The 27061-nt window shown below is 49.7% G+C and overlaps 2 protein-coding genes across 4 annotated transcripts; one reads left to right on the top strand and one right to left on the bottom strand.

Annotated features, from left to right (window-relative positions):
* LRIT1 (leucine rich repeat, Ig-like and transmembrane domains 1) lies at positions 1-9556 on the bottom strand. Its single transcript, XM_032170855.3, has 4 exons — positions 9420-9556; positions 5318-5784; positions 2474-2779; positions 1-1308 (listed from the first exon to the last, which is right to left on the bottom strand). Exons 1-4 carry the CDS (start codon positions 9539-9541, stop codon positions 332-334), a joined length of 1872 nt encoding a protein of 623 aa, XP_032026746.2. The 5' UTR covers positions 9542-9556; the 3' UTR covers positions 1-331.
* RGR (retinal G protein coupled receptor) lies at positions 6729-27009 on the top strand. Of its 3 annotated transcripts, none has more exons than XM_058435789.1 (7): positions 6729-6858; positions 15779-15935; positions 16997-17118; positions 20945-21098; positions 22461-22578; positions 25996-26109; positions 26610-27009. In XM_058435789.1, exons 1-7 carry the CDS (start codon positions 6762-6764, stop codon positions 26739-26741), a joined length of 894 nt encoding a protein of 297 aa, XP_058291772.1. In that variant the 5' UTR covers positions 6729-6761; the 3' UTR covers positions 26742-27009. The 3 variants fall into 3 exon arrangements, with proteins under 3 accessions (XP_058291772.1, XP_058291773.1, XP_032026758.1); XM_058435790.1 differs by having other exon boundaries at positions 6795-6858; positions 15829-15935; XM_032170867.2 differs by lacking the exon at positions 6729-6858 and adding an exon at positions 13255-13349.
* Positions 27010-27061: the final 52 nt, after the last annotated feature.

Genomic DNA, 27061 nt, shown 5'->3' on the forward strand with positions numbered 1-27061 from the left:
TCACTAAGATTTTGCTTTCATTTGTTATACTGCAAAAACTGACTGATACAGGCAAGTTTCTTAACCCCCCACTCCAGGGAAATGGAGAGAATAGTGGTGCCTGCTGCAAATGATTGTTACAAGAATTTAGCACTTAGAACACTTTCTATCCTGTCGTAAGTGCTTAACAAGTGTTCGCAGTTGTTGCAGTAGCTGCTGCTGCTGTTGCTGTGTGTAAGTATCTGGGTAAGCAGGTACCCGAGCCAGTAAGAGTGGGTGATCATCTACTCGGGTGTCAGAGTTAAAGAAGGAGAGTGGGTGGGCAGGTGTGTGAGTTGTGGAGGCACGTCCCTCAGCAGAAGTACTCGTTGATTCTCCTGCCCCCTTTGACTCCAAAGGCCTGAAAGTCCACACTGGAACGAGCTGAGAGCAGCCTGTCGGCCTCGCTGACACTGTGCCGGGACAGCTCCTCCAAGCCATCCTCGCTGTGGCCCAGTCTCTCTAGGTTGACGTAGGTAACTGTGGCCTCAGGGGAGTCCCTGTTGAAGCACTTTCGGCAGCGCCTCTGAAGAGCACCACAGCAGACAAGCAGCGTGAGAGGCAGGGCAATGACGACGGCCACACTGATCACCACCACATTGATGAGCTGCTGAGTGTGCTCAGCATCCACCACTTCGTTGGTGGAGAAGATAACACACTGCTCCTTCCGGGGCACCAGGCCCTGCACGCAGACACACGCCACATACTTGGTCTTGGGCAACAGCCCAGTGATGGTCACTCTGGTCTTCCCAGGCTGCACAATCACCCGCCGCATGCTGTGTTGCCCAAAGACTGCATAGAGGACACTGAAGGCAGTTGTGTTCTTAGCCTGGGGTGCCTTCCACACCAAGGACACGCTGTGGTAAGTGTCCCCCACCACCTTCACAGACCTCACCATTCGTGCCTCTGAGGGTCCCGCCCGCCCATCAGAGAGCTCTCCCAGGGCATCCATCTGGAAGTGCTCAAGGGTCAGCTCCTCCTTCGTGCTGGGCACAGAGGGTCCAGTGGCCAGGACAGCGGGTTTGGGAATCTGGGGGACATGCCTGGCCACCAGCTTGTTGTTGTAAGCAGCAGCTTCCCCTCCACCGCCTGTCCTTGCCCATAGTGTCCCTGGGCTCCCACTGTGTTCTGTGGAAGTCTGCGGCTCAGTGACAATCAGGGAGATAACAGTCTCAGAGGCTCCCAGGAAGTTCTTGGCTTGGCAGATGTAGTCTCCGGAGTCAAGGTGGGACACTGCAGGCAGGCCCAGCAGAGTCCAGCTCGTGCCGTCACTGGAGACTTCCTGGTGCACTAGGAGGAAAACAGGCATGTGTGGGAGAACGAATGGGCCCGTCTGCCCCAAGCTGTCTTTCAGGGCCAAGTTCACAGCCCCAGGTGGTGCACCCTCAGGTGTCATCCTGAGAAAACACTGGCAGTCATTCAACTTTTCTTAGACTAGCCAAGGGGATCACTATTACCTTGGGCTCAAATGTGGGGAGCCTCTGGAGCCCCAGGCTGAGGCAGAGCCTAAGAATGATGCCTTCTAAATCTGACAAGTTCACACTATGGGTTTTTTTGTTGTTGTTTGCTTTTTTCAGATAGTGTCTTGCTCTGTCACCCAGGCTGCAGTGCAGCGGTGTGACCATGGCTCTCTCCAGCCTGGAACTCCCAGGCTCAGGTGATCCTCCCACCTCAGTCTCCTGAGTAGCTGGGACCACAGGCACATGCCACCATGCCCAGCAGGTTTTTTTTTTTTTTTTTTTTGCGACAAGGTCTCACTATGGTGCTCATGCTGGTAACTCCTAGACTCCAGCAATCCTCCTGCCTCAGCCTCCCAAAGTGCTAGGATTGGGTGTGAGCCCCCAGCCAACCCACTATGTTCTTAGGGGCCCTGGAATTTTGCAAAGGTGATCAGCTAGATTGTGCTGGAATCCCAGCTCCTCCACGTATGAGCCTTGTAATGTAGCATTTAGCCTCTGAGAGCCTCAGTTTACTTATGTGCAAAATAAGAAGGAAAATTGGGTTGCTCTTTGAAGTTCAATGTCATTATGTGCATAATACACTTAGCACTGTGTTAGACCCACATGAAGAGCTCGATAGATGGTAGCTCACATCATTAATTACTCCAGGTAATTCTGGTTTAATATTAAAACTGGGAAACTTATTATAAATATTAATACACTAAAAGAGGGTCTTCCACCAAAAAAGTCAGCTTTTTGTTCTCTCAGGATGGGCCCTGAGTCTCTATAGAGTGGCTGGTGGGATATGATAGGACAGGTCAAGAGCCATTGTCATTGTTGAATCTGTTGTCACAGTGACTTGCCTCTGGGAAGCCCCTGTCAAACTCAACTCAGACAGATGGAAGCCCAGCTTTGCTTAGACAACTTCCCTCTGGCCCTGCCAAATCCCCATTTGGGGCACTGCTTTTCCCTCCCCAGTCTGGGGTCTCAGTGCAGCATCCCTGTAGCTCACATACCTGTGCCATTAAGGGGCTTGCCATTGGCCCTCCTCCAGCTCATCTCCGGCCCAGGGACTCCGGTAGCTCCACAGCGTAGCAATGCTGTGCCACCCAAAAGGGACCTGATGCTAGCCACTCCTGGATGGAGCTCTGGGCCCTGGCACTTCCTCAGTTCAAGCTGGCTGAAGGCCACTCCGGCCAGGCTGCGTGGGCTGGCACATCTCAGTTCGGTCTCAATGAAGGCCAACTTTGGGGCCCAGCCATCCAAAAGATGAACCAGGTCATAGAGTCGGCAGTCACATGCCCAGGGGTTGTCCTGTAGCCCTGCAGGGGTAAAAAAGAAGACAAGATATTCAGATAGATATTCAAGGTCCTCAGGCCCAGCACCCCTTCCCCTCTAGAAGGACAGGCAGGTCCTCATTCAGAGTCAGCAGAACTGGCCTCTGGACCCAGCTCCTTGCCTTGCTAGTAGTATGACCAGAAATTTGATTTTTTTGTGTTCAATAATAGCATTACTTTCTTTTCAGGGTTGCTTTAAACATAATCAAAAATAAATCATATTAAGTACTGGGTAGATATACAGCATACTGACAAAACTGGCAATTACTGTTGCCATTCTCGGACTGGTCCTTCCAGGCCACTGGCCAGGCAGTATTTCCACAATAATTGCAATATGACAAAACCCATTTCTAGAAATGCATCACTGACCCCTGATCCTTGATGCCAGTTCTTCCAGTATAAATGATATTTTCAGCATCATCCCAGCAATGAAGGTGGCTGCTCTGAGCCATGGTCCTTTTGACATAGGCTCAAATGGGCATAAACAGCAGGGTGAAAGGGCCAGAAAATCAAATCCTAGGCTATATCCCCTACTGTCCTTACTCTAAAATTGAACATTCTTACAGAGCCGAAAGCAGATCACTGTACCCACTCTGTCAAAGAACATTATAGAGATGGAGGGGTACCACGTGCATATAAATGAGGGGTACTATGTGTCCTCAATTCTAAGGCACAATTCCTTCTTATAGGGTTACATTACTGAAATGCAAGATAAATGCACTTGATATGATGTCCTTTTAATCCCCAAAGACTTATTGAATTTAATAGTATATCTAATAATCAATGATATCTTATACATTCACATAGATATATTTAATACATGCGTCAAAGGGTTGGGGTGGGTGCGTTCAGATCTGACTGTATATTCATGTCTCTCAGGTCTCTTTGAGTACAACCCACGGGTGCCAGTTCCTTTTCCCACCTCCCCCTCACCCCATCTCACCAGTGGTTGCTGCCTTGCATCATTGGTTAAATGCACTTAATGATATATCTGCTACCTAAGATTCATCAATGCCTGGCTCCAGTGGTGAGCTACCTGGCTTTCATTTCATCACAATAGGGCCAGAAAGAATGAACGTAAAAGGCAAAGTTAAACAACAGTGAAACTTCCACTTGCCAGACTGGCAAAAGTTAAACATTTTGGCCATTTTAATTGTTAGTTCCATGAGTGTATACGTTTTCATCTCTTTTGTTCTCTGCTGTATTCCCAGCACCTAGAATTGGAAGGCATTCAAAAATATGGAGTCTCACTCATTGCCCAGGCTGTAGTGCAGTGGAGCAAACTCGGTTCACTGCAACCTCTGCTTTCTGGGTTCAAGCGATTCTCCTGCCTCAGCCTCCCAAGTAACTGGGATTACAGGTGCCCACCACCACATCCAGCTAATTTTTGTATTTTTAGTAGAGACAGAGTTTCACCATATTGGCCAGACTGGTCTCAAACTCCTGACCTCAAGTGATCCACCCGTCTCGGCCTCCCAAAGTGCTGGGATTACAGGTGTGAGCCCCCGTATCCAACCCAGATGGGTTTTTAAATGTCTAATATGCACACTCTGTGACCTAATAATTCCACTTTTCAGTTCCTATCCTAGAGAAACATTGATGTGCACAAGAATGTATTGCCAAGAATGTTCTCTGTTGCATCATAGGCGTGAACAAAATAATGGAAACAATGTAAAAGTCCATTAAAGGGTGAATGGCTAAATAAACTATAGTATAAATATATTTATAACATAGTGCAGATATAGTATACTATAGAATATTGTGCAGTAGTTTTAAAAATAAACTTGATCCATTTGTAGTAATTTAGAGAGATCTACAAGATATAGTGTTGGGTCAAAAAGCGTTGGTTAGTATGTATGACAAACTTTTATGTAAAACACACATATAACTTTCCTGAATCCATGTATGTATGTGTATATATGTATATACATATGCATACGAACTGTGTCTGAACAGATAGGGAGCTTGCATATAAATATGATAATAGTAAATACTTTTGGGAGGTGGTTGGAATAGGGAGAGAGGACAGAAGCGTCTTTAACCTCTTCTGCAATATTTTAAACGTTTGTATTTATTCATGTATGAGTTGTATAATTCAGATCAATTTTCCAGAATGAATTATGCCCCTTCTGTCATTCTCAAGACCAGGCAGGTGCCTTGGGCAGGAAAGGAGATCTAGTTCACATGGTAAGCTGTTGGTTTGTTAAGAACAGGAAGGAACCGAAGAAATAGCAGGTCCAGCTGGTGTAGTGTACTAACCCATTCAGCTCTGAGTTGGGAAATTGAGTCTCAGGGGCCTTCTCCTGGTTGTGTGACCTGGAAAGACCTCTCTTATGACTGGGATGTGAACTGCCACAGTCTGGCTTGTGGATTGAGCTCCTAAACCCGCCGCTCTTGTGGATCTCACTGTCTTTGCTGAAACCTGGAAGGAAGGTATGATTTCAATTTTCCAAATAAAGAATCGAAACTCAGGGAAGCGTGGTAACTTGCCTAAGACCCCAGGTGACGGTTGCCGCCTCTTACCTAGGACCAGCCTGGGGTGGTGGCCGGGAGGGAAGATACCGGTCTTCAGGTGAGCCCAGGAGACGATCAGCTCCTGCGTGAGCCTCATCAGCTGGTTGCTGGAGAGGTCGAGGAAGGTGAGGTTCTCCAGGAAGCGCGCGGCCTCAGGGGGCACAGCCGAGAGGCGGTTGGCCTGCAGGTCCAGTAGCCGCAGCTGGGGGGCGTCCCTGAGCGCGGCCCAGGGGAAGGCGGCCAGGCGGTTCCCCGGCAGCCGCAGCTCCCGCAGACGTCGCAGGCCCCGCAGCATAAGGGCGTTGAGCTCGCTGAGGGCGTTGTAAGGCAGCCACAGCTGCTCCAGGCGGCCCAGGGGCCTAAAGGCCTCGCCAGGAACCCTGCGTATGGCCGTCCGCTCCAGGCGCAGTCTGGAGGTGTCCAGGGGGATGGACGCCGGGGGCAGGGTCATATCGGGGTCGTTGCACACTACTGCCCTGCTGGCAGAAATGAGGGATAGTTGAGCAAGGATCCTGCCGGGTCTGGGATCTCCCACCGCTACCTCCCTTCGCGAGGCCTCCAGTTCTGCCTGTTATCACCGGACACCCACACCAGAGTCCAAGCCATGACGAAGACCTGGAGAGGGGCCCGGAGCAAGCAGCCCCACTTTTCCCTTTGCAGAGGTCTTGCTCTCAGAGCCTTTCACAAGGGTCCCAGGAAAGTGATTTGGTCTTCAGGGTCCTGCAAGACCCCACCTTTAAACTGTTACGACCCATAACAGCCCGCAGCACCCACAGTGCACTAAGAATGAACAGCATTAATAAACCCCATGATCACGTTGTGCACTGTTGCTTTGCAAATGTGTGTTAAAAGTGTTCACTTGGCCGGGCACAGTGGCTCACGCCTGTAATCCCAGCACTTTTGGAGGTGGAGGCTGGTGGATCACCTGAGGTCAGGAGTTCAAGACTAGCCTGGCCAACATGGTGAAACCTTGCCTCTACTAAAAAATACAAAAATTAGCCAGGCATGGTGGTGCACGCCTGTAGTCCCAGCTACTCGGGAGGCTGAGGCAGGACAGTCACTTGAACCCGGGAGGCAGAGGTTGCAGTGAGCCAAGATCATCCCACTGCACTCCAGCCTGGGTGACAGAGCAAGACTCTGTCTCAAAAAAAAAAAGTGTTCGTTTGTTAAATTATACCTCAATTTTCGTAACTGTTTTGGTTTATCATTTAACAAAAAATATACCAAGGACATCAAAAATGAAAGCACCTCAAGTCTCTCCCACCTCTGGGGAGCCATGCGATGATCAAGGTGTTTAAGAGCCAGGACTTGGCAGCCCCACAGCTGGATTCACACCTGGGCTCTTTGCTTGCTGGCTGTGTGTCCTTGAGTACATTAGGTAACCTCTCTTTTCCTCAGTTTTGCCATCAAACAGACTCCACAAGGTGGTTATGGGGTTTAAATGAGGTAATGCATGTGGAAGCCCAGCACATTGCCTGCCACCCTGCATGAGCCCAAGGGTATGGATCACTGTCATCAATGTTTGCATCTCAGCACTGCAAGTAGATCGGGTCAGTCTTATCAGCTCTTCTATCCAAACCACGACTTCTTAAACCTTATTCTATTAAGTTTGAGACTAAAGCAGAGGATAGAGAGATAACAAGAGGCAGTCCCTGCCCTCAAGGAGCCTACATTTCAGGGCTGTTTTATACTACGTAAACCAAAAACAAAATCCTAAGCCCCCCAACCACTGAACAGGCCCGTCTAAGGGAGGTTGTTCTCTTGTAATAGCATAACCTACTGGTCACATCAGGCTTTCCTGGAGGTGCACACACATATCACCAGCATCCCTCAGCATAACTCATATACTCCACTTAAAGGCAGCTGGGCTGGGCTTGTTTTTTCTTATAAACAGTGTCCACAAACAGCACGGATATTCTTACTCGCTCCTTTTGAGCAAATATACATGGAACTCCTACTAAGTGATGGGCAATTCAGAAGAGAATCAGCCTCATAGCCCCTGTCTCCATACAGTGTGTAATCTAGCTCAGGAAGAAAGAGCATTTACAGCAATGATATTTCCAGATACTAAAATAGGTTTGGGCAGGTGTGATAGCTCATGCTTATAGTCCCAGCTACTCAGAAGGCTGAGGGGGGAAGGTGGCTTGAGCCTAGCAGTTGGAAGCTACAGTGAGCTATGATTGTGCCACTGCACTCCAGCCTGGGTGACAGAGCAAGACCCTGTCTCAAAAAAAGTAATAATACAGGTTTGGGTATTGCAAGGAGGAAGGTCTGGATGTAGGTGAGAGAAAGACAGGTGATTGGAAAACTTCTCTTGGACAGGAGAGAAAATGGTAAAAGGGGGATTTAAAGGAAACCATGAGAACCCAATGCAAGCCTACACCACAGCTAAAACCTCCAGCACAACTCCTGGTGGGGTAAAACCAGAGGCAAACTGGGACGAACAGCATGGGCACAAATCCATTCAGGTGCACAGCCCAGCTCCTCCCAGGCAACCCCAGTGCTCACAGGCACACACTTCACAATACAACAGCTCAGACATAAAGGCTGGGCTCTCTGAGAGGCCCAGGTTAGAGAGGGATCTGAGGAAGGCTTCTGAGATGCAGAAGGAGCTTTGGTCTAACTGCACAGTCTGTGCCCATAGCCACAGGGGACCTCAGGGCCTGCTACCACCTTTCATGGCCTCATAGGACCCTCCATGCAGATGGGCTGGTGCATGTTAGCCATGGGATGGTCAGGCGGGTAGAACCAAGAGCTCTGGCTTCAGAGGAGGGAATGCCCACTGACTTACATCAGTGGCCCTAGAAACCCATTTTCCATCTTAAGGCTAACTCTGCTGCCTGGAACTTATCACTGGTCCCTGCCCATGGCAGCATCACCAGATAAGTGTTCTGAATACTGAATCGGAATGCCTGGGTTCCAGGACCGGTTTCGTCAATGATGCTATGTGGCTTTCAGCTCTATGCCTTCTATGAGTGGTAGGAGGCTTTTTGTCACTCCAGTGACACTGCCCGGGCTGGAAACAGCAGCCTGTTCAGGGCTCAGCCTGGCTTCTCTTGGGGACAGGATCCTTACCCTCCATATGAGTTGATGCATTGGACACTTGGGCTACAATGGAGCTCATTCTGGTTCTCAGATCATTTGAGGTGTCTTTTCTTAGTGGTTCTTCTCCATTCTCTGTCTCCTCTCATCCCCCAATCAACTCGACATTCATTGCCAAGATTATTAAAAGGGTAGCTCCGATAACATTGTTCCTAGGATCAGAAACCATCAGTGGCTCAGAAACCATGCAGAGGTCTTTAATGGATAAGCTAAAGAAGTTGGAGAAAAGATGATTTAAAGGTTGCTAAAGAAAACAAGAAAATGAGCAGTAGTGGAAGAGCAAGGGTCCACAAGCCACAGTGGCATGGGAATGTCCCGATGGAAGGAGAGGAGGAGAGAATGGAGGTACTCTGAGGGATCAGACAGAGGATGGGGAAAGTCAAGGAAAAGGCTGGGGATGGAAGGAAGCATGCTTGTCATGGGATGGGCACTCCTGGCTTTTTGGAGCACTCATAAAAAGGGATTGAGGCTGAGACTCCTGGGATCTGGCCAGCAAAGATGGAGAAGAGGAAAAGAATGAGAGGCAAGTGGTCCCATCATGGGTGGGGTTGTAGGAAATGCCTGGGATATGATTGAACATTGTAGAGAGGTCAGGCAAGAGAGTGCAAGTGGCCTGGGAAAGAAGGGGCTGGGGAAATATAGAAAAGAAGAGGGAATAGAAAAAATAAAGGAGAAGAAAAAGCAGTAAGGGAGGAGATTTCCTGGACCTTTAAGGAGGGCTCTTCACCAGGAGCCTGCAGGAGGACTTAGGAAGGACTTCCTAGAACTGACATACTTGTGCCTCACCCTCGGGCCCATGTGTATAGATACCTGGTACCTCTCGGACAGAGTCACCCCCTTGCTTGCTGGAAAACAGTGCAGCACACACCACCCCATAGGATCCCTGGTCCTCAAGGGCCAAGGGAGATGAAGATCTCACCCAGGGCCCCAGCTCCAACTCCTCCCAACCCAACCTAGCTGGCACAGCAATGGAGGCTGGGCTGCCCATCCCATGCACCCGGTACCATACCTGGCCTTGCTGCCATCACCCATGATATGGAGGCTGCAGCTGCATTGAGAGGGGCAGAAGCCCCGGGCCTGGGGGGGCCACCCAAGGGCCAAGAGCCAGAGCATGCCTAATGCCACCCTCATGGCTCCTGGCTCCTCTCTGGCCCGGGCAGGGGCCTGTCCCTGGACCGCTCCGTCCCACAAGCCCAGCAAACCCAGCAGCTGCCCACTTGCTCGCCAGTCCCTTACACCCCCTCCTGAGGCCATCGGATAAACACGGACAGGCTGGGGATTAGGGAGGGGAGTCCCAGCCGCAGCACTCAGCGGCTTATTGCTTTCTGAATCACTCAGTCCTGAGGGTGGGGGCGGGGGACCCCCTTCCATAGCAATAGCCACAGGCCCAGAGAGGCCAGGGCACAGCAAAGCAAGACAAGTAGGCAGCTTTCCAGAGGCAAGCAGTCATGAGACTGTCATCTGCAAAGCATCCCATCCCAACAAGGCCACGGACAACACAGACCCCACTGGAGTGCCAGGGAAGATGGAGAAAGAACCCCCGCCTCCATAAGGGCCTTTGGAAATTCTTTCCTGTGACACTGTCTCATAGCAAAAAAGCAGTGAAATGAAGCAACTCTTCCTGACGGTGCTAAAGGCATTGGAAGGAGGCTAAGCTCTGGACCCAGGCTTCCTGGGGTCAAATCCCAGCTGCTCCATTAATGGGCTGTGACCTTGGGTGAGTCACATGATCTCTTGGCCTTTGTGTCCTTATCTGACAAAGAGAAATAAAGTTACTCCATGCAGGGTGTTTGTGAAAATTAAACTCAAATTCCAAGGCCTTGACGGCCTGTGGGAACAGAAGCTCTCTCACAAGTTGTAAGTGCCCAATTTCACTGGTACTTATAAGACCCTGCTTACAGAGGAACTGGACAGATTCAGATATTTTGGGGAGACATCAGAGGTGTCTCTCATGAGCCCACAAATTGTCCCAGGCTGCCAGGCAAACAGCTGCCTGCCTTGAGTGCCCCATGGGTATGGACTCAATACAATGCTATTTCAGCTGAGCCCTTCTGGCCATTACTACAAATGCCAAAGGTGGAGATGTCTCCACATAAGGGACAAGAGCATCCCTCTCCTCAATGGACTGTACTCCAAGGAGGGCCCCAGAGAGGTAGCTCAGAGAGTTCTTAGAGAAGGCACTTTCAGGGTTTTTTGGAGACAGAACCCCAACCTCTAATAAGGGCCTTTGGAAATTCTCCATCCATAAAGCTTTGTTTTGCTTTATAGTGACAGGGTTGCTCTGTCACTCAGACTGGAGTGCAATGGTGTAATCATAGCTCACTGTAGCCTCGAACTCCTGACCTCAAGCCATCCTCCTGCCTCAGCCTCGCAAGTAGCTGGAACTGCAGGCAACCACCGCCATGTTTGGCTATTTTTAAAAAATTATTTTTTGCAGAGTCAGGGTCTTGCCATGTTGCCCAGGATGGTCTCAAACTCCTGGCCTCAAGCGATCCTCCTGCCTCAGTCTCCCAAAGTGCTGGGATTACAGGCCTGAGCCACTGCACCCAGCCTAATTTCAATTTTTACCTATTCTCTCCTAACCCTATCTTGCCCCGCCATATCTTCTCAAGATGCCAGTGGGGACTGACCAGGGATGATTCCCAGTAGTAGACACTCAGTCGACTCATTCATTGGTTCTTCACATTTGACCCTGAGGCATTGTTCTCTGGTCCAGCATGCCCTACCTATGTTGTTTGGCTTTTCTAGAAGGTTCCCCAGTCCTTCATGCCTGTGGCTCCAGGCAGGCCTAGACCAGTGAGGTATGACCTGCAAAGATATCTGGGGCCCCAGTGCACACATAAAATGCCTAGCTCCGTGCCAGGTCTGTTTCAACAATACTGGCTTCTCATTCTTTCCTTCCTTCCAATGCAGCCAGTAGGATTTTCTCAGTGCTTCCCAACTATACCTCCTCCTCCCCAAACCCAGCCACCGGCTTGCCTGTTCCCACATCTCTGCTTCTTCCTCCTTGTGTCTTTTGCCCAAATGAACTTTACCCTTTAATCTTGGCCTTGCCCTGCTTTATCTTCTCTCGTGAAGGCTTTTGTGATCTTGAAGGCATGGAAAAAGGACTGACATATGTATTAACCAACACCATAAGGTAGAAATTGAGAAAGAAGGCCAGGCGTGGTGGCCGATGCCTGTTATCCCAGCACTTTGGGAGGCCGAGGCCAGCGGATCACCTGAGGTCGGGAGTTCAAGACCAGCCTGACCAACTTGGAGAAACCCTGTCTCTAATAAAAATACAAAATTAGCCGAGCATGGCGGCACATGCCTGTAATCCCAGCTACTCGGGAGGCTGAGGCAGGAGAATGGCTTGAACCGGGGAGGCGGAGGTTGCGGTGAGCAGATATTGCGCCATTGCACTCCAGCCTGGGCGACAGAGTGAGACTCCATTTCAAAAACAAACAAACAAAAAAAGAAATTGAGAAAGAACAGGGAACGCTCTGGAGGGCGCAACCATAAGCTCAGCCCTGCGGAGGGATTAGGCTTCCATGTAAGTGAGGACTCATGAGAGGAAAGGCCTGGGAAGTGGGCGTTCCTGGAAAGGCCTGGGAAGTGGGCGTTCCCGGAAAGGCCTGGGAAGTGGGCGTTCCCGGAAAGGCCTGGGAAGTGGGCGTTCCTGGAACATAGCGGGTTGCTCTACCAGGTGAGTCAGAAGATGCCACTGAAAAGTGCCTGAGCCTGAGGAATAGGAGATCGGCTTTTGTTCCAGCTCCATCCATAAATTACTGCATGGCCTCAGGCAGATTCTTAACTGCTTTTAGCCACAGTTTCCTCATCTGAAATGGAAAGGATAATAGTATCTAATTCATGGAGTTGTTTGTAGGACTCATGAGAAGATCCCCTAGCACAGTGCCTGACCTCACTCAATATTAGCTATGTTGCTCAGAGTGCTCTGGAGCTTGGTTTCTTTATCTGAAAATGAATTAAGTTGTCCTAGATCAGTGTTTCCTGGTGTAAATTTTATCATGAGCCAGAGCATAACAGTGCATAAAGAGCCAGTGTACCAAGAAGTCATTTGTAGCAGCCAAAGCTCTTAGTGGGGCCGGCAAGGCTGGGCAGGTTCAGGGGTGGAGACTGACAAGACGGCAGCCCCTCTGTTCTAAGACAGTGTCCTAGGACATTTTTTATGCTTGTGTGGCTCAAGTGCTCTATGGGAGACAGGAAATGCAGCCCTGAGGTTTATATTCATGATATCTAACCAGGACTTATACAAAGGCCACAGACAAAAGACATTGACATTGCAGAAAAGTAAATGGAAGAGTCCAGTGGTCCCACTCCAAGCCACATAGCTAGTTAGTGGCAGATTCAGAACCAGAACTCCATTTTCTGGTCCCAGTTGGGGTTCTTCCTCTGACAGCAGGCGACTTCCCAAGCCTCATCCTTTCCCCAGAGCTTTGGAGTATACTCATGTGAGCCTGAGGACACACACACACAGGCACCGGGCTTGTCGGGAACAGCTGCGGCTCAAATCCCTCCTCCTGCTCCCCTCCCTTGATTATGCAACTCTTTTCCAATTAGGCTCTCAGCCACACGCCATTTGGATTCCCCGACCTTAATCCTGTGCAATGGGGCTGAAATGAATGAGACAGGGCTCCATTCTGGCTTCACAAAGGCTGCATTGTCCAACTCGTGAATGGGTTCCTTCTGCTTGGGCCAAGAGGACCATTTGCAGCGGGGAGGCATCCAGAAACAGCCCAAGGTCCAGCATAATAACCTGCATGTGCCTCCACGCACATGGGATGGCCCTTTAAAAGGGAGGCCCTGGCTGTGGGAAGCCAGAGACAGCTGGGCCACTGGCAGTGAGGGAGAGTGAGGATGGCAGAGACCAGTGCCCTGCCCACCGGCTTCGGGGAGCTCGAGGTGCTGGCTGTGGGGATGGTGCTGCTGGTGGAAGGTGAGCCAAGCAGAACCTGGGGTGCAGTGGGGGCCCAGTGGGTTCTGAGGACCCAGGCCACCAGTATGGAGCTGGCAAGGAGATGAGAGAGAGGTCCCCAAACCCAGCTGAGTGTCGGGTCCCCTTGGCTGCCTTCCCCTCTGTGCCTGGACTTGGGGGGTGTTCTGACAGTTGAACCTGTGAGGTGCAGCACACTACCCACTGGGAGCAGAGAGGAAGCCAGGCAAGGGTCAGGGAGGGAGGGACTTTGAGAGGGGACATCTGCCCAGGAGATGATCAAGAGCCAGGCTTTAGGACTTTTCATGTCCCTCCAGCCGGGAAAAAATTTAATCCACTCCTTGGAAATCCTGCTAAGAATCCCACATAAGATCAGTCCCCCAAAAGGCTCTGGGGACAGACAGCTCTGCCACCTGCTCTGTGTGGCTGGAACCAAGTCCCTTCAGCTCTCTGACCTCAATGCCTTGACATTGCGAATGAGTGGTTGTAAAGATTGAATGGGATACTGGGTATAAAGTGCTAGCCTAAATAGACTCTAGGGTATATAAGTTCATTCACTCCCATCCTCTCCAGCCCCACCACTATTTTCACTGTGTCTACTCCTATGAGCCTAAGCACTTCCCCTCTGGAGGCAACCTGGGGCCGCGAGGTACCTACCTCAACCTAGAATCCCTAAGATGCTCACTGAGGCCAGAGCTAGAGACAGTGTCAATCCTGAATCTGGGCCAATGCAAGCTAAGTTGATGGAGAATGCAGCTTTGGTTCAAAGCAGACCCAGAGAAATCATCAGCACGTTCTCTCATCTAATGAGAACTGACAATGGAGAGGAAGTGATAGTCATTAGATTGGTCCTGAAGGTTCTCGACACGACTATCTGGTGGCCCCAGCCCGTGTCTCCCTTTCCTGAGAACCCTACAATCTAGCATCCTTCCAGGTCCTCAAACATGCCATAAAATTTTACCACTTTATTTTTTGGAAGGGGTTTAAATTTACATTTTTATTTCGTGTTTGATGATCAGAAATGTCATTATATATACAATGCTTTGGTTTTTATTTTATTTTTAAAATATTTTTTAAATTTCAGTAGCTTTGGGGGTACAAGTGATTTTTGTTTACATAGATGAATTACATTGTCGCAAATTCTGGGATTTTAGTGCACCAATCACCCTAGTAGTGTACAGTGTACCTAATATGTAGGCTTTTTTAATCCTACCCCCTCTCCCAGCCTTCCCCTTCTGAGTCTCCAGAGTCCATTATATCCTCTGAATGCCTTTGCTTACTCACGGTTTAGCTCCCACTTGTAACTGAGAACAAACAGTATTTGGTTTTCCATTCCTGAGTTACTTCACTTAGAATAATGGCCTCCAGCTCCATCCAACTTGCTGTAATGAGACATTATTTCACTCCTTTTTATGGCTGAGTATTATTCCATGATGTATATATACCACATTTTCTTTGTCCATTCATTGGTCAGTGGGCACTTACATTGATTTCATATCTTTGCAATGGTGAATTGTGCCGCAATAAACATAGATGTGCACGTGTGTTTTTGGATGGATTAAATGGCAGATCTACTTTTAGTTATTTAAGGAATCTCTATACTGTTTTTCATAGAGGTTGTATTAATTTACATTTCTACCAGCAGTGTATAAGCATTCCCTTTTTACCACATCCATGTCATCGATCTATTGTTTTTTTGACTTTTTAATGATGGTCATTCTTGTAGGAGTAAGGTGGTATCTCATTGTACCATAGCATGTCTTTGCACATGCTATTCCCTCCTGGAATGCTCTTCCATGCACTGTCCCGCAGGTAAGTGCTTCTCATAGTTTTGAAGGCAGGAATTTTTCCTGTTCCTCACTTTAGATAGGGGAAGCTGAGGTTCAGAGAGCTTAAGGAGCAGCAAGCGAGGCAACCAAGCCAGAATTCAAGGTCGGGTCTCTCTGCTGCCAGAGTACGCCCCGTTCATGTTCACTTCCATGCCTGGCGTCCTGGGCAGCTCCCAGCTCTAACACCGACTCTTTTCCTTGGAGCCTCTCTGACTTTTCTCTACAGTCCTTGGATAAGGCATTTTGAAATCCAAAAGGCCTGAATTCAAGTTCCAGCTCCACCGCTTACTAGCTGTGCACTTACAGCAAGTTAGCTAGTGTCTCTGAGCCTCAGTTTCCCAGCTATAAATGGAGAAGAGAGTATCCAAGTGAAGACTGAATGAGATGACTCGTATAAAGTGCTTATCCTGGTGCCTGGTGTGTGCTAAGTGCCTGGCAGGTGTCAGTGATTATGATTGTTATAGCACGAAGCGTGCTACCCTATATTGATTGTCTTCCTTGTCTGTCCCGGAGGTTGCTGATGCTCCATCCACCCTACGCACCCTGTTCTGACCCCAGCTGGGCCTCAGCAGCCCCAATGCCAGCCCCCACCCTTCCTTTCAGCTCTCTCCGGTCTCAGCCTCAATACCCTGACCATCTTCTCTTTCTGCAAGACCCCGGAGCTGCGGACTCCCTGCCACCTGCTGGTGCTGAGCTTGGCTCTTGCGGACAGTGGGATCAGCCTGAATGCCCTCGTTGCAGCCACATCCAGCCTTCTCCGGTACCAGCCCCCTCCCCAGTCCATAGGCTCTGGGGTCCTGCCTGGGGCCTGACCTCTGGCCCCAGGGCATTTTTACTACTTACAGAAAATTGGCCAAGGGCAGAGGGTGGGCAGGCTAAAATGGGCTGAATTCCAGATTGATTCTGAAGAACGACAGCTGATTTCTGGAAGACAGGGCTTGCTGAAACCTGATGAAAGAGATGGTAGGCTGTAGAGATCAATGGTGTGGGTTCTGTAACCAAGCAACCTAGGTTTGCATTCTGGCTTCAGCATTTCTAGTTCTGGGCTTCTTCCATAAATCAGGTATTATTTCCTAACTTATATAGGTGGTTGGAAGTATTTACTTCTATTATGTGTAAATAACTTAAAATAATGCTTGATACCTAGGACTCTAAGTAAATGTTTGTGAACGCAAACAGGGTTTTGGCTAGTGTCTAATACCTCCTTATACATAAACCAGGGTCTTCCATCACTGCTTCAGAAGGTGTTTATAAAATTGTTTTCTGAAGCAGACTGGACCTTCTCATTCTGGTTTTGGACACTACAGACGGAGGCTGGAGCTCACCTGGATGTGCATGCTCAGTGCTGACCAGCCTGGGGGGTCTGCATCAGTGAGAATTCTTCCTCCCACGGAGAATTGAAGTTTCCACCTTTGCTTGGCCTTTTAGGCTGGGGAGGCCTGGGATCTCCCCTCTGACTTTGCCTTCATCTTCTGTGTGACCTTGGCTTCAGTATCTTTGCCTCTTTGAACATCAGTTTCCCCACCTATCAAATACAGGCATGAGCTCTCCTGTGACAGAGGGATCTGATCACGCAGAGAGGGCCTATGGCCCAACCGTGGTGCAGTCAAAGTCACCCAGCCTGGAGCGTGTGCATTGGGCTCCACCCCTTCAGCCATTTACTTGAGCTCTAACGCCTCATAGGAAAGACACCGATATTAAGGCCCTCTTCGGAGAAGCAGGGCAGCATTCAGGAACACACACTCCAATCTGTACTTGACAGGTGTGGGAGGTGGAAAGGGTAAGAGGAGAGAGGTCACTGGCGCCCAGTGTCTCCCACAGGCGCTGGCCCTATGGCTCGGACGGCTGCCAGGCTCACGGCTTCCAGGGCTTTGTGACAGCATTAGCCAGCATCTGCAGCAGTGCAGCCATCGCATGGGGGCGCTACCACCACTACTGCACCCGTATGTATCTGGGCTCCTCGAGTGGAGGGACACCGATGCGGTGTGGAGAGGATAAGAGGCAGGGAGGGGCAGTCAGAACTAGCTACTGCTCCATGTTTCCTAGTACAGGGAAGTGTGGGTGGGTGTGAGTGTGCATGCATAGGCACTCATTTCAGGAAAGGAAGGAAGGTGGGAGAGTGTGCAGGAGCGCTGTTGAGGCTCTCTTGCCATTGCTGCAACCTTGGGCAAGTCAGGGATCCTCTCTGAACCTTAGTCTCCTCCTCTGCGAAATGATTTTTTCTCTTTTTGAGACGGAATCGCTCTACTGCCCAGGCTGGAGTGCAGTGGTGCTATCTCGGCTCACTGCAACCTCAGCCTCCTGGTTTCAAGCGATTCTTTTGCCTCATCCTCCTGAGTAGCTGGGACTACAGGCACGTGCCACCACACCTGGCTAAGTTTTGTATTTTTAGTAGAGATGGGGTTTCACCATATTGGCCAGGCTGGTCTTGAACTCCTGACCTCATGATCTACCCACCTCAGCGTCCCAAAGTGCTGGGATTACAGGCATGAGCCACTGCACCCGGCTGAGATTATTTTAATAACCAATTTCAGTTTTATTTTGAAAATCAAATGAGATCAGGGATACAGAAAATGCTCTTGCAGACAGGCACTACTGAGGCGCAGAGAGGCTGTGTGTATGTGTGTAGCTGGGCATGCTGGCACCCCACACTTCCATAAGGCTTCATGAAAACTGTCCAGCTCTAGATTTCCCAAGCTGCACTGTCAAATACCATCTTCATAATTGGCCATAACAGTGTACGAACTGCTCCATTTTTCCTTGATTTTTTTTTCTTAAAAGTGACTCATTTTTTAAAATGTAAACACCTGCTACAAGCTCATTCTAAACATCTGCAAAATCACAGGTTTAATGTTCTTATAATTTTAATACAATTAAAATAAAAACCTGTTCACCAGAGACTATCTAGAACCCTGTTCACCACCAGTGGTACATAAACATGTTTTGGGGACCTGTAGCTCAGCTAATCCTCCTAGCAAACCTTCAGCTCACAGCCTCGGAAGCAGAGGCACAGAGAAGTTAAGCAGCTTGCCTCGCTACTAAGGGCAGAGCCAGCACTGGGCATGACCTGGTACCTCCAAGTCCTGAGCTATGAATTTGCCCAGCACAGAGGCTGCCGTGAGGTCTATGGCCAGCACAGCCTCAAACCATGGCATGGCCTCTTTGGAATCCACAGAACTTCCTTCCCTTGCCATAGTCACATGGACAGCCCCCTTCCCTGCAAAGTCACTGCCCCTCATGGGTCTCTCCTGTCATATACCTCTCTCCAGGCCAAAATGCTGCCGTCGGTCTCATCATTTTGAGTGGCGATAGGTTAGCCCTCCTGTCCACCTGGCCTCAGAGCGCTTCTCCCACTACTTACATCCCAGCCCCCACCCCTAATGCTCCCTTGGACCATCTTACACACACACACACACACACACACACACACACACACACACACAAAACACCGCCATCTCAGACAGCAACAGGCTTCTCTGCCTCAATATAGAACAGTTGATCCCTGTGCCAGAGGCCTTAGATCAAAGCCCTTTCTATACTGAGAGCATGGCAGAGCAGTGTGAAGGCAGGCAAAGGGGAATGAGGAGGACTGAATTCATCTACTCCATCCCTGGGTGGTTGTAGGCATGTCACCTTGGCCATCTGTTTCTAAAGCTGAAAGTCTGAGGCAGCACAAGGATCCAGGTAGATATTAATTGTTGTGCCCACAGAGAATTGCTTGAAACCAGAAGGCAGAGGTTGCAGTGAGCCGAGATGGCACCACTGCACTCCAGCCTGGGCAACAGAATGAGACTCTGCCTCAATAAAATAAAAAAAAATTAAAAATTTAAAAAATTTAAAAAAAGAAGAAGAAGAAGAAAAGAAAAGGCCAGGCACAGTGGCTCATGCCTGTAATCCCAACACTTTGGGAGGCCGAAGTGGGCAGATTACTTGAGGTCAGGAGTTCAAGACCAGCCTGGCCAACATGGTGAAACCCCATCTCTACTAAAAATACAAAAATTAGCTGGGCATGGTGGCATGAGCCTGTAATCCCAGCTACTTGAGAGGCTGAGGAAAGAGAATCGCTTGAACCTGGGAGGTGGAAGTTGCAGTGAGCTGAGATCACACCACTGCACTCCAGCCTGGGTGACACAACAAGACTCTGTCTCAAAATTTTTTTTAAAAAAAGATAGGAAGAACTGACATCTTAACTACATTGAGTCTTCCTATCCATGCACATAATTATCATGCCCACAGTTGGGATGGGAGCTGTCTTAGTCTGCCCAGGCTCCTATAATAGAATGCCATCGACTGGGTGGCTTGAACAATAGAAATTTATTTCTCAGTTATTCAGGCTGGGAAGTCCAAATGCGAGGTGTCAGCATGGTCAGGTTCAGTGAGGGCTTGCTTCTTGGTTTATAGATGTTCACCTTCTTGCCATGTCCTCACATAAAAAGAGAGAGATTGTCACTTGTGTTCCTTCTTTTATTTTTTTGAAACAGTCTCACTCTATTGCCCAGGCTAGAATGTAGTGGCACCATCTCAGTACACTGCAACCTCCACCTTCTGGGTTCAAGCAATTCTCTACCTCAGCCTCCTGAGTAGCTGGGACTACTGGTGCATGCAGCACATCCAGCTAATTGTGTCCCTTCTTATGAGGGCACTAATCACATCACAGGGGCTCCACCCTTATGGCCTGGTTATCTTCCAAAGGCCCCACCTCCAAATGCCATCACATTGGGGATTAGTGCCTCAACATATAAATTTGAGGGGACACAAACATTCAGTTCATATCAGAAGGTCACATCCAAGCAAACTCCATCTGGAGCCGTATCAGTAGAAGCAAAGTGTCAGATGAGGGAGGGTGTAGAAATGCTCTTCTCTCCCGATCAAAATCTATCTGGAGAACTGTCCTCTGCTCTGATATCTTATATACAAAGGAGTATGACAAATAAACAGTAGACAGAGGAGGACACCTGGGAAGTGCATCCTGAAGCCAGATCCAGGAGGAACCACTGGATGGGAAGGACCCAATTACACTGCAGCAGAGAGGGAGGCTTCAGGGAAGGGACTAGAGGAGGTCAAATCAGCATGGCTGGTTCACATCAAAAGATGCTGCTGGGACCCAGCCTCTGCCATTGGCACTGAGATTGAGCCCCAATCCCCAAGTCAAGCATTCTCAGAGGGTGTCCTGGAAGCAAGGGCACTGGCCTGATTCTGAGCAAGTGCTGAGGGTGGTGGTAAGTCCAGACTTCTGCCTCCATCCCCTGTGACCCTCACCTGAACCCCTGCCTATGCTTCTTCCTGAACTTTGTCTCTGAAAACATATCTGTCTCTTTGCCACTCCCTCCTTGTCTCTGTCCTCTGAAGAAGATGGTATAGTGTATCTATTTGGAGACCTTCACCATCCATTATCTATTTCATTCTTCATAACAATCCTCTGAGGCAAGGATTATCATTCCCACGTGGGGGAGAATACTGGGGCTCAGAGAAGCTCTTCACTTGCCTAAGGCCCTGAGTTATTAAGCATCAGAGCTGGGGTTCCCATTTTGGTGAGTTGCTTAGTTAACCCCTCTGTCAACCTCAATTTTTTAGACCATGACACAGAGATAAGAAAACCTCCTTCTGGCAGGATGTAGTGGCTCAATCCTGTAATCCCAGCACTTTGGGAGACTGAGGCGGGTGGATCACTCAAAGGGACACTCCTCCAGATTGGGAAGTCCCATTCTTTCTCACTCTATCAGGCCATCTTCTCCTCACAACCTCCTCTTCCTCCTCTGTCCTGTGCAGGCAGCCAGCTGGCCTGGAACTCAGCCATCTCTCTGGTGCTCTTCGTGTGGCTGTCTTCTGCCTTCTGGGCAGCCCTGCCCCTCCTGGGTTGGGGTCACTATGACTATGAGCCACTGGGGACATGCTGCACCCTGGACTACTCCAAGGGGGACAGGTGAGGTGGGAGGAGCAGCTTCGAGGCTCCTATCCATGGGAATCTTGGCTTTGAACTCCTATAACAAGGGTGCCCCAGCTGAAAATCCAAATGGGGAAATGTCAACGTTTGCCAGACAATCTCAACTCCTTAGTCATGATACCCACCTGCAGGTGGACAGTGGGACTGGAAAAAGCCTGTTCTGAAAACTGGCCAGATGATGGGAATGCTATGAAAATTGGGACCCAGAGTTGAACCCAAAAAGAGACATCATACAGGGAGCCATTGGCTTGTGTCAGTGATAACAGTCACCAAGCCGCACCACCTCTTTGCCATTTTCAGCACAGTCGGCCATCATGGCTCTGACCTCATAAATTTCTAGAGGGAGCCATGCCCTTGGTACAATAGATTCAAAGAACATTAAGGTTCTTGCATTGGGAGGGAATGCCCTGAGCATACGCTATGAGGCAATCCCTGGAGAAATAGGACTGAATGCATGAGGGTCGCCACCCTCACTGGGCTCTTGTTCTGGTACTGCCCCATCAGGCGGCTGGCTCTAGGGAGACAAGGGCTTAGGGGGATCCTTTAGGAACTGCCTTGAGGAATGGTCACATGGGCTCCAGCCCCTCTTGCTTCCACCAGAGCCAAGTTGCATTCATCTGCTTTACCCATGGTGTTTAATCATGAGGCATCTGCACTGGATGACAGGCTTTCCAGGTGACGCATTCTTGAGAATGCCTGGCCTGGTCCAAGTGTCCCTCTGTGGCACTCCCCAGCCAGGGTCCAGTCTTTCCAGCTGCCCCTCCCTGGTGGACAGCTCCAAGGTGACATAGTCTCCCCTTCAGAAAATGGGAATCTGTCTCCCTGGGACTCCCACCATTCCCTTCAACTCCCCATGACCACTACCTGGGAACCCAGGCTCTTCTGTGGTCCCTTCAACCATTTCTTCAGTGACACAGTATCCAATCTTCCTGTTATCCAGTCTCCTTTTAAAACCTTTGGGCCTAGAATGCTCCTTGAATGTTCCTTCCTCTTGGTCCACTGACATCCCCACCATTGGGTGAACATGTTTCCCAAACTAAAATTTCCCATTCTTCATGCTTGGGGGACAAACAGGAAAGCAGGGCTGAGCACTTGAACAAGAAAGAGGCCTCTTCCTCCTCGGAGCTCCCTGGCTTCTAAAGGCAAGTTCTAGGGGGACCTCGTAGCTCCCTGGCTCCTAAAGGGAGTTCACCTGGGACCCCCAGGAACAACCACACTGAGTGCTTGTCTGAATGGGGCATTTCCCCACATCTGATCATCTAGAGCAGAGCTGGTGGGTCCTTGAGGGCAGCTGGCCATCCCTGAGAGGTAACCCCAATCCTCCACCCACTCTCCCTGTAGAAACTTCACCAGCTTCCTCTTCACCATGTCCTTCTTCAACTTCGCCATGCCCCTCTTCATCACGATCACGTCCTACAGTCTCATGGAGCAGAAACTGGGGAAGAGTGGCCATCTCCAGGTAAGGACCCCCTCCCGGAGTGTTGTCTGATGGTGCAGCGCAGCTCCAGGCTCCTGGTGTCCCGAACGAAGAATTGGATGTGACACACACAAATAGCAAAGCAAATGTTCATTGCTTTTGCAGCAAAAGCTTTTTCAGCACAATATTACACTCTCGGAGAGGGGAGGGTGGACCGATCTCTGCGAAGTGAGATCGGCACCAATTTGGTGTATTTGGGGTTCTTTTATACGTTTATTTTTCTTCTCTTCCCAAGGCTGCCTAATCTCTAGCCAGCATCTGCCTTTTGATTGATAGGTGAGTTGCTTAGTTACTTTGGCCCTTATGTGCTTGCCTGTCACCTCCATCACATAATCTTAAGTACATGCATGATATGCAGTCCATACGCATCAGCTTTAATAAGCTTATTATCATATGGGGTCATTTTAAGGATACTTTTTCTCTCTAATGCACATGCCCATCTCTGAGGAGCTGTCCCTGACAGGCTTGGTCCAGATCTAGCTGGCCATGGGAGCTTCTTACTCACTTTTTAATCTTATTTGTGTTTTGGTTGCTCAACTTCTGTTTCTTGTCTTGCTTCTTGCTCACCGCCTCTTCATCTTGCTTCTGCTTCTACTCAGTCCACCCTTTAACCTCCAATTCCCTCTGCTATTCTCCTGCCTCAAGAGCAGCAGAAATTTCTCGGTTCCTCTCAGGGACACCAGGGAATATGAACAATGTGACAGACAGCAACCAGGGGTTTTCTGCGTTTTCAATGATCAAGAGAAAATCCAGCTTGTGCACAGCATAGGATGTTAGAACTGGAAACCACCCTCCCTTTGCTCAGATGGCCAGGGCCTGGGGAGCAAGAATCAGGACTGCTCAGATTCACACAGATCCGGTAACTCTGGGGACCAGAGTTCCCTACCGGACACTATCTGTGCTGTTCCACTTAATTCTTGCCAAGGATCTGAGGTTTGGCACAAAGTTACAGGCTTTTTAAATGCTACTTTTAAACTGCTTTGAGATGTTTAATTCAATCACAGTCGCAGGGTGGTGCCCAAAAGATAAAAATCAAACCTACAAGCACATTTGTCCAGGAAATACAATACTTCAAAATAAGTCCTCCTGGCCATTTTTTAGTTTCTGCATTACTATTCCCTTGCCACAGTTTTATTTTAACTTGGTCACCTGGATGACCTCTTGCAAAGGAGTCGTAACAAGCGACAAAGATTAGAACAAATTCAGATCTTAATATTATTTCATCTTTGCAACCACTCTATAAGGAAAGAGGTTTTCTTTTTTATTTTATTTATTTATTTTTTTTTGAGATGGAATTTCACTCTTGTTGCCCAGGCTGGAGCACAATGGTGCGATCCCGCTCACCGCAACCTCCGCCTCCCGGGTTCAAGCGATTCTCCTGCCTCAGCTTCCTGAGTACCTGGGATTATAGGCATGCGCCACCACACCCAGCTAATTTTGTATTTTTGGTAGAGACGGGGTTTCTGCATGTTGGTCGGGCTGGTTTCGAACTCCTGATCTCAGGTGATCCGCCCGCCTCTGCCTCCTAAAGTGTTGGGATTATAGGCGTAAGCCTTCGTGCCCAGCCTTTTTTTCTTTCTTTCTTTCTTTTTTTTTTTTTTTTTTGAGACAAAGTCTTACTTTGTTGCCCAGGCTGGAGTGCAATGGCAATCTGGGCTCACTGCAACCTCCGCCTCCGGGTTCAAGCGATTCTCCTGCCTTAACGTCCCTAGTAGCTGGGATTATAGGCACCGGCCACCACGCCTGGCTAATTTTTGTATCTTTTGTATCTGTTGGCCAGGCTGGTCTTGAATCCTGACCTCAAGTGATCCACCCACCTCAGCCTCCCAAAGTGCTGGGATTACAGGCTTGAGCCATCGCGCCGGTCAGAAGGAAGTCTTCTTACCCCTGTGTCGCGGACTAAAAAATTGAGGCTGAGATGGGGGTTAACTAAGCAACTCACCAAAAACCACACACCTGGATTCAAACCTAGGTCTGGGACTCCACCACCCATGTGGTCAATCACAGTGCATGAAAGAAACGCTTTTTTTTTTTTAAGTCACTTCATCTGCCACTTTATTTATTTATTGTAATTTGGAAAAGGACTGTGCAAATCTATTTTAGCTGGAGCCCCGATGCTCCCCAGAGGTCAGAAGGAGAGAAAGGGCTTTGCTGGGACCAGAATCCAGTTCCCTGGCTCCCAGCTGGCCGCTGGCACAGGCGCCGCCTCTAGGCTGTCCTCCGCGATGCCGGTCCCAAGCACTGTCTGGAGGCGCAAAGTTCACATTTATTGGAGGCTCAGGCAGCCAGGAGACAAGGCTACCACCATGATCTCCTCATTTTTCTGGGTTGACTTTAAACCATTGTCTCTGGTGGGCATCGCCAAGGTCACACGCAGGGGTCCAGGGACCTCATCCCAAGCTGAGCGGCTTCCCGAGACCGCACAGCCTCCCCAGGGGATTCCACGTCTTACGGCCTCCGCTCCCGGGAGGGCCCCGTAGTGCTGAGCTCCGTTGTTTGTTGTTGTTGGGTTTTTTTCCCCAAATAAGGGACAATTAAGAGGAAAAAAAGTCTCTTGGTCAACATATTTTAATAATCAAGATGGAAGAAAATATGTTCTCTTCCAGCTTAATCACCCGTTTTGTTAAAGAAAGGTCAGGGAGAAAACAGGCAAGAACTTCAGCGTCAGCATTTGCACGCCCGCGTGTCTGTGCGGGGCTGGAACCTGGCAGCTCCTGCTGAAATTAAAGCGCGAGTCTTGCGCCCCCTCATGGCCCCAGGCGGCACCCCAGCATCTCCCGCTCTCCGGACAAGCCCCTTCCCCGCTGATTGTATTTCACATTGGGAGCCCAGACAGGGTGGTCTCGCCAGGTGGCTGTAGCTGTGGATGACGAGTTGGTTCTAGGACTGAGGTCTGACGGCAGCTCAGCCTGGGGCCTCTTGAGCACGCAGTCACAGAGCCCAGGATTCCTCTTAAAGAGCACAGACCCGGGCCAGGCACAGTGGCTCATGCCTGTAATCCCAGCAGGAGGATCCCTTGAGCCCAGGAGTTCGAGACCAGCCTGGGAAACATAGTGAGACCCCCCCCTTCTGTATTTGACAAACAAACAAAGAGTACAGACCCAGGAGGAAGGTCATTATCCACCCAGTCTCGGCCTCCAGCCACGTCAGGTATTGTCAGGCCATTTTACAGACACAGCAGCTGAGGTCAGGCAAGTTTAAATAAAAGGCTTAAGGTCACACAGTCTTAAAACAACAGAAAGGCCCATCTGGTCCCAAGTTCCCCTGCAGACTCAGCCCCCTCCTGAAGCCTGGTCCATGCTGCCCAGCCCTGCTGAGTGCTGACCTGGTCTCCTCAGCCACATGGGGTTGTGGGCCACCTGGAGCAAGCTGACATCTCCTGTGACAATTTCTCCCCAGGTAAACACCACTCTGCCAGCAAGGACGCTGCTGCTCGGCTGGGGCCCCTATGCCATCCTGTATCTATACGCGGTCATCGCAGATGTGACTTCCATCTCCCCCAAACTGCAGATGGTACAGTTATTTATAGTACCTAAAACTACACCGCTCTCCGTCTTTGTTCTCTGTCTAACCTCATCTCACTTTCTGGATTTATGGCCTCTGTGTCAGTCTCTTCCTCCCCGTGTTTCTTCCTTTGGATACTCACAATGCATAGAGCATTAATTTGCCCCTTAATCCCCCACCTCGTTCCTGAGTCATACCAGGCTGCTGCTTGACATTGCCCAAACCTCATGTGAGATGACAGGGACAGCCAGCCAGATGGTGCAGATAAAGACTCTGTGACTAGAGGTTGAGATTAGTCCTCAGGCTGGGAGCAGGTGGGTCTGGAGAAGAGTATGGCTCCATGGACTCCGTGAGCCATGCATCTCCACTAACTAGTCAGGGTAGGCTCCAAGACTGCAGAACTAAATGATTGGCAGCTGTAGGTGGAGGGTGACTGGGGTCGCCAGGTGGGACCAGAGAGAGGATCAGTGGCTTTGAAGCTTCTTTTCTGGACCTTTCTGCCACAACAGGTGCCCGCCCTCATTGCCAAAATGGTGCCCACGATCAACGCCATCAACTATGCCCTGGGCAATGAGATGGTCTGCAGGGGAATCTGGCAGTGCCTCTCACCGCAGAAGAGTGAGAAGGACCGAGCCAAGTGAGCTTGCTACCCTGGACTGAGCCCCAGGCCAGGAAGCTGTTCCAGGAGTCCTGCCCAGCAGCCTCAGTGGCCAAGCCCAGACACTCACCCACCTTCCCCAGTGGCCCCGTGGAGCCTGGCCCTAGGCTGGACAGAAGGATTCAGAAAGACACCAGGCTGCACCGAAAGAGCCAGATGGACCTGAGTGTCGGTCATAGCCCTCTACACTCAAGGCTGAGAGGCCTCAGGAAAGTCACTCCTTTTTAAAAATAATAATAAATTTAAGGGGATACAGTGCAGTTTTGTTACATGGATAGATTGCCTAATGGTGAAGTCTGGGCT

This window comes from Hylobates moloch, unplaced genomic scaffold (genome assembly GCF_009828535.3).
Source record: "Hylobates moloch isolate HMO894 unplaced genomic scaffold, HMol_V3 SCAFFOLD_3, whole genome shotgun sequence".
NCBI classification, from domain to species: Eukaryota; Metazoa; Chordata; class Mammalia; order Primates; family Hylobatidae; genus Hylobates; species Hylobates moloch.

Coding starts and splice junctions, on each gene's coding strand:
- RGR (XM_058435789.1), top strand. CDS start 6,762: ATGTGGAAGCCCAGCACATTGCCTGCCACCCTGCATGAGCCCAAGGGT. Junction 17,119..20,944: donor CTACCACCACTACTGCACCC/GTATGTATCTGG, acceptor TGTCCTGTGCAG/GCAGCCAGCTGGCCTGGAAC. Junction 26,110..26,609: donor TCTCCCCCAAACTGCAGATG/GTACAGTTATTT, acceptor CTGCCACAACAG/GTGCCCGCCCTCATTGCCAA.
- LRIT1 (XM_032170855.3), bottom strand. CDS start 9,541: ATGAGGGTGGCATTAGGCATGCTCTGGCTCTTGGCCCTTGGGTGGCCC. Junction 5,785..9,419: donor GGTGATGGCAGCAAGGCCAG/GTATGGTACCGG, acceptor TTCTGCCAGCAG/GGCAGTAGTGTGCAACGACC. Junction 1,309..2,473: donor CAAGCCCCTTAATGGCACAG/GTATGTGAGCTA, acceptor TTTTCCTCCTAG/TGCACCAGGAAGTCTCCAGT.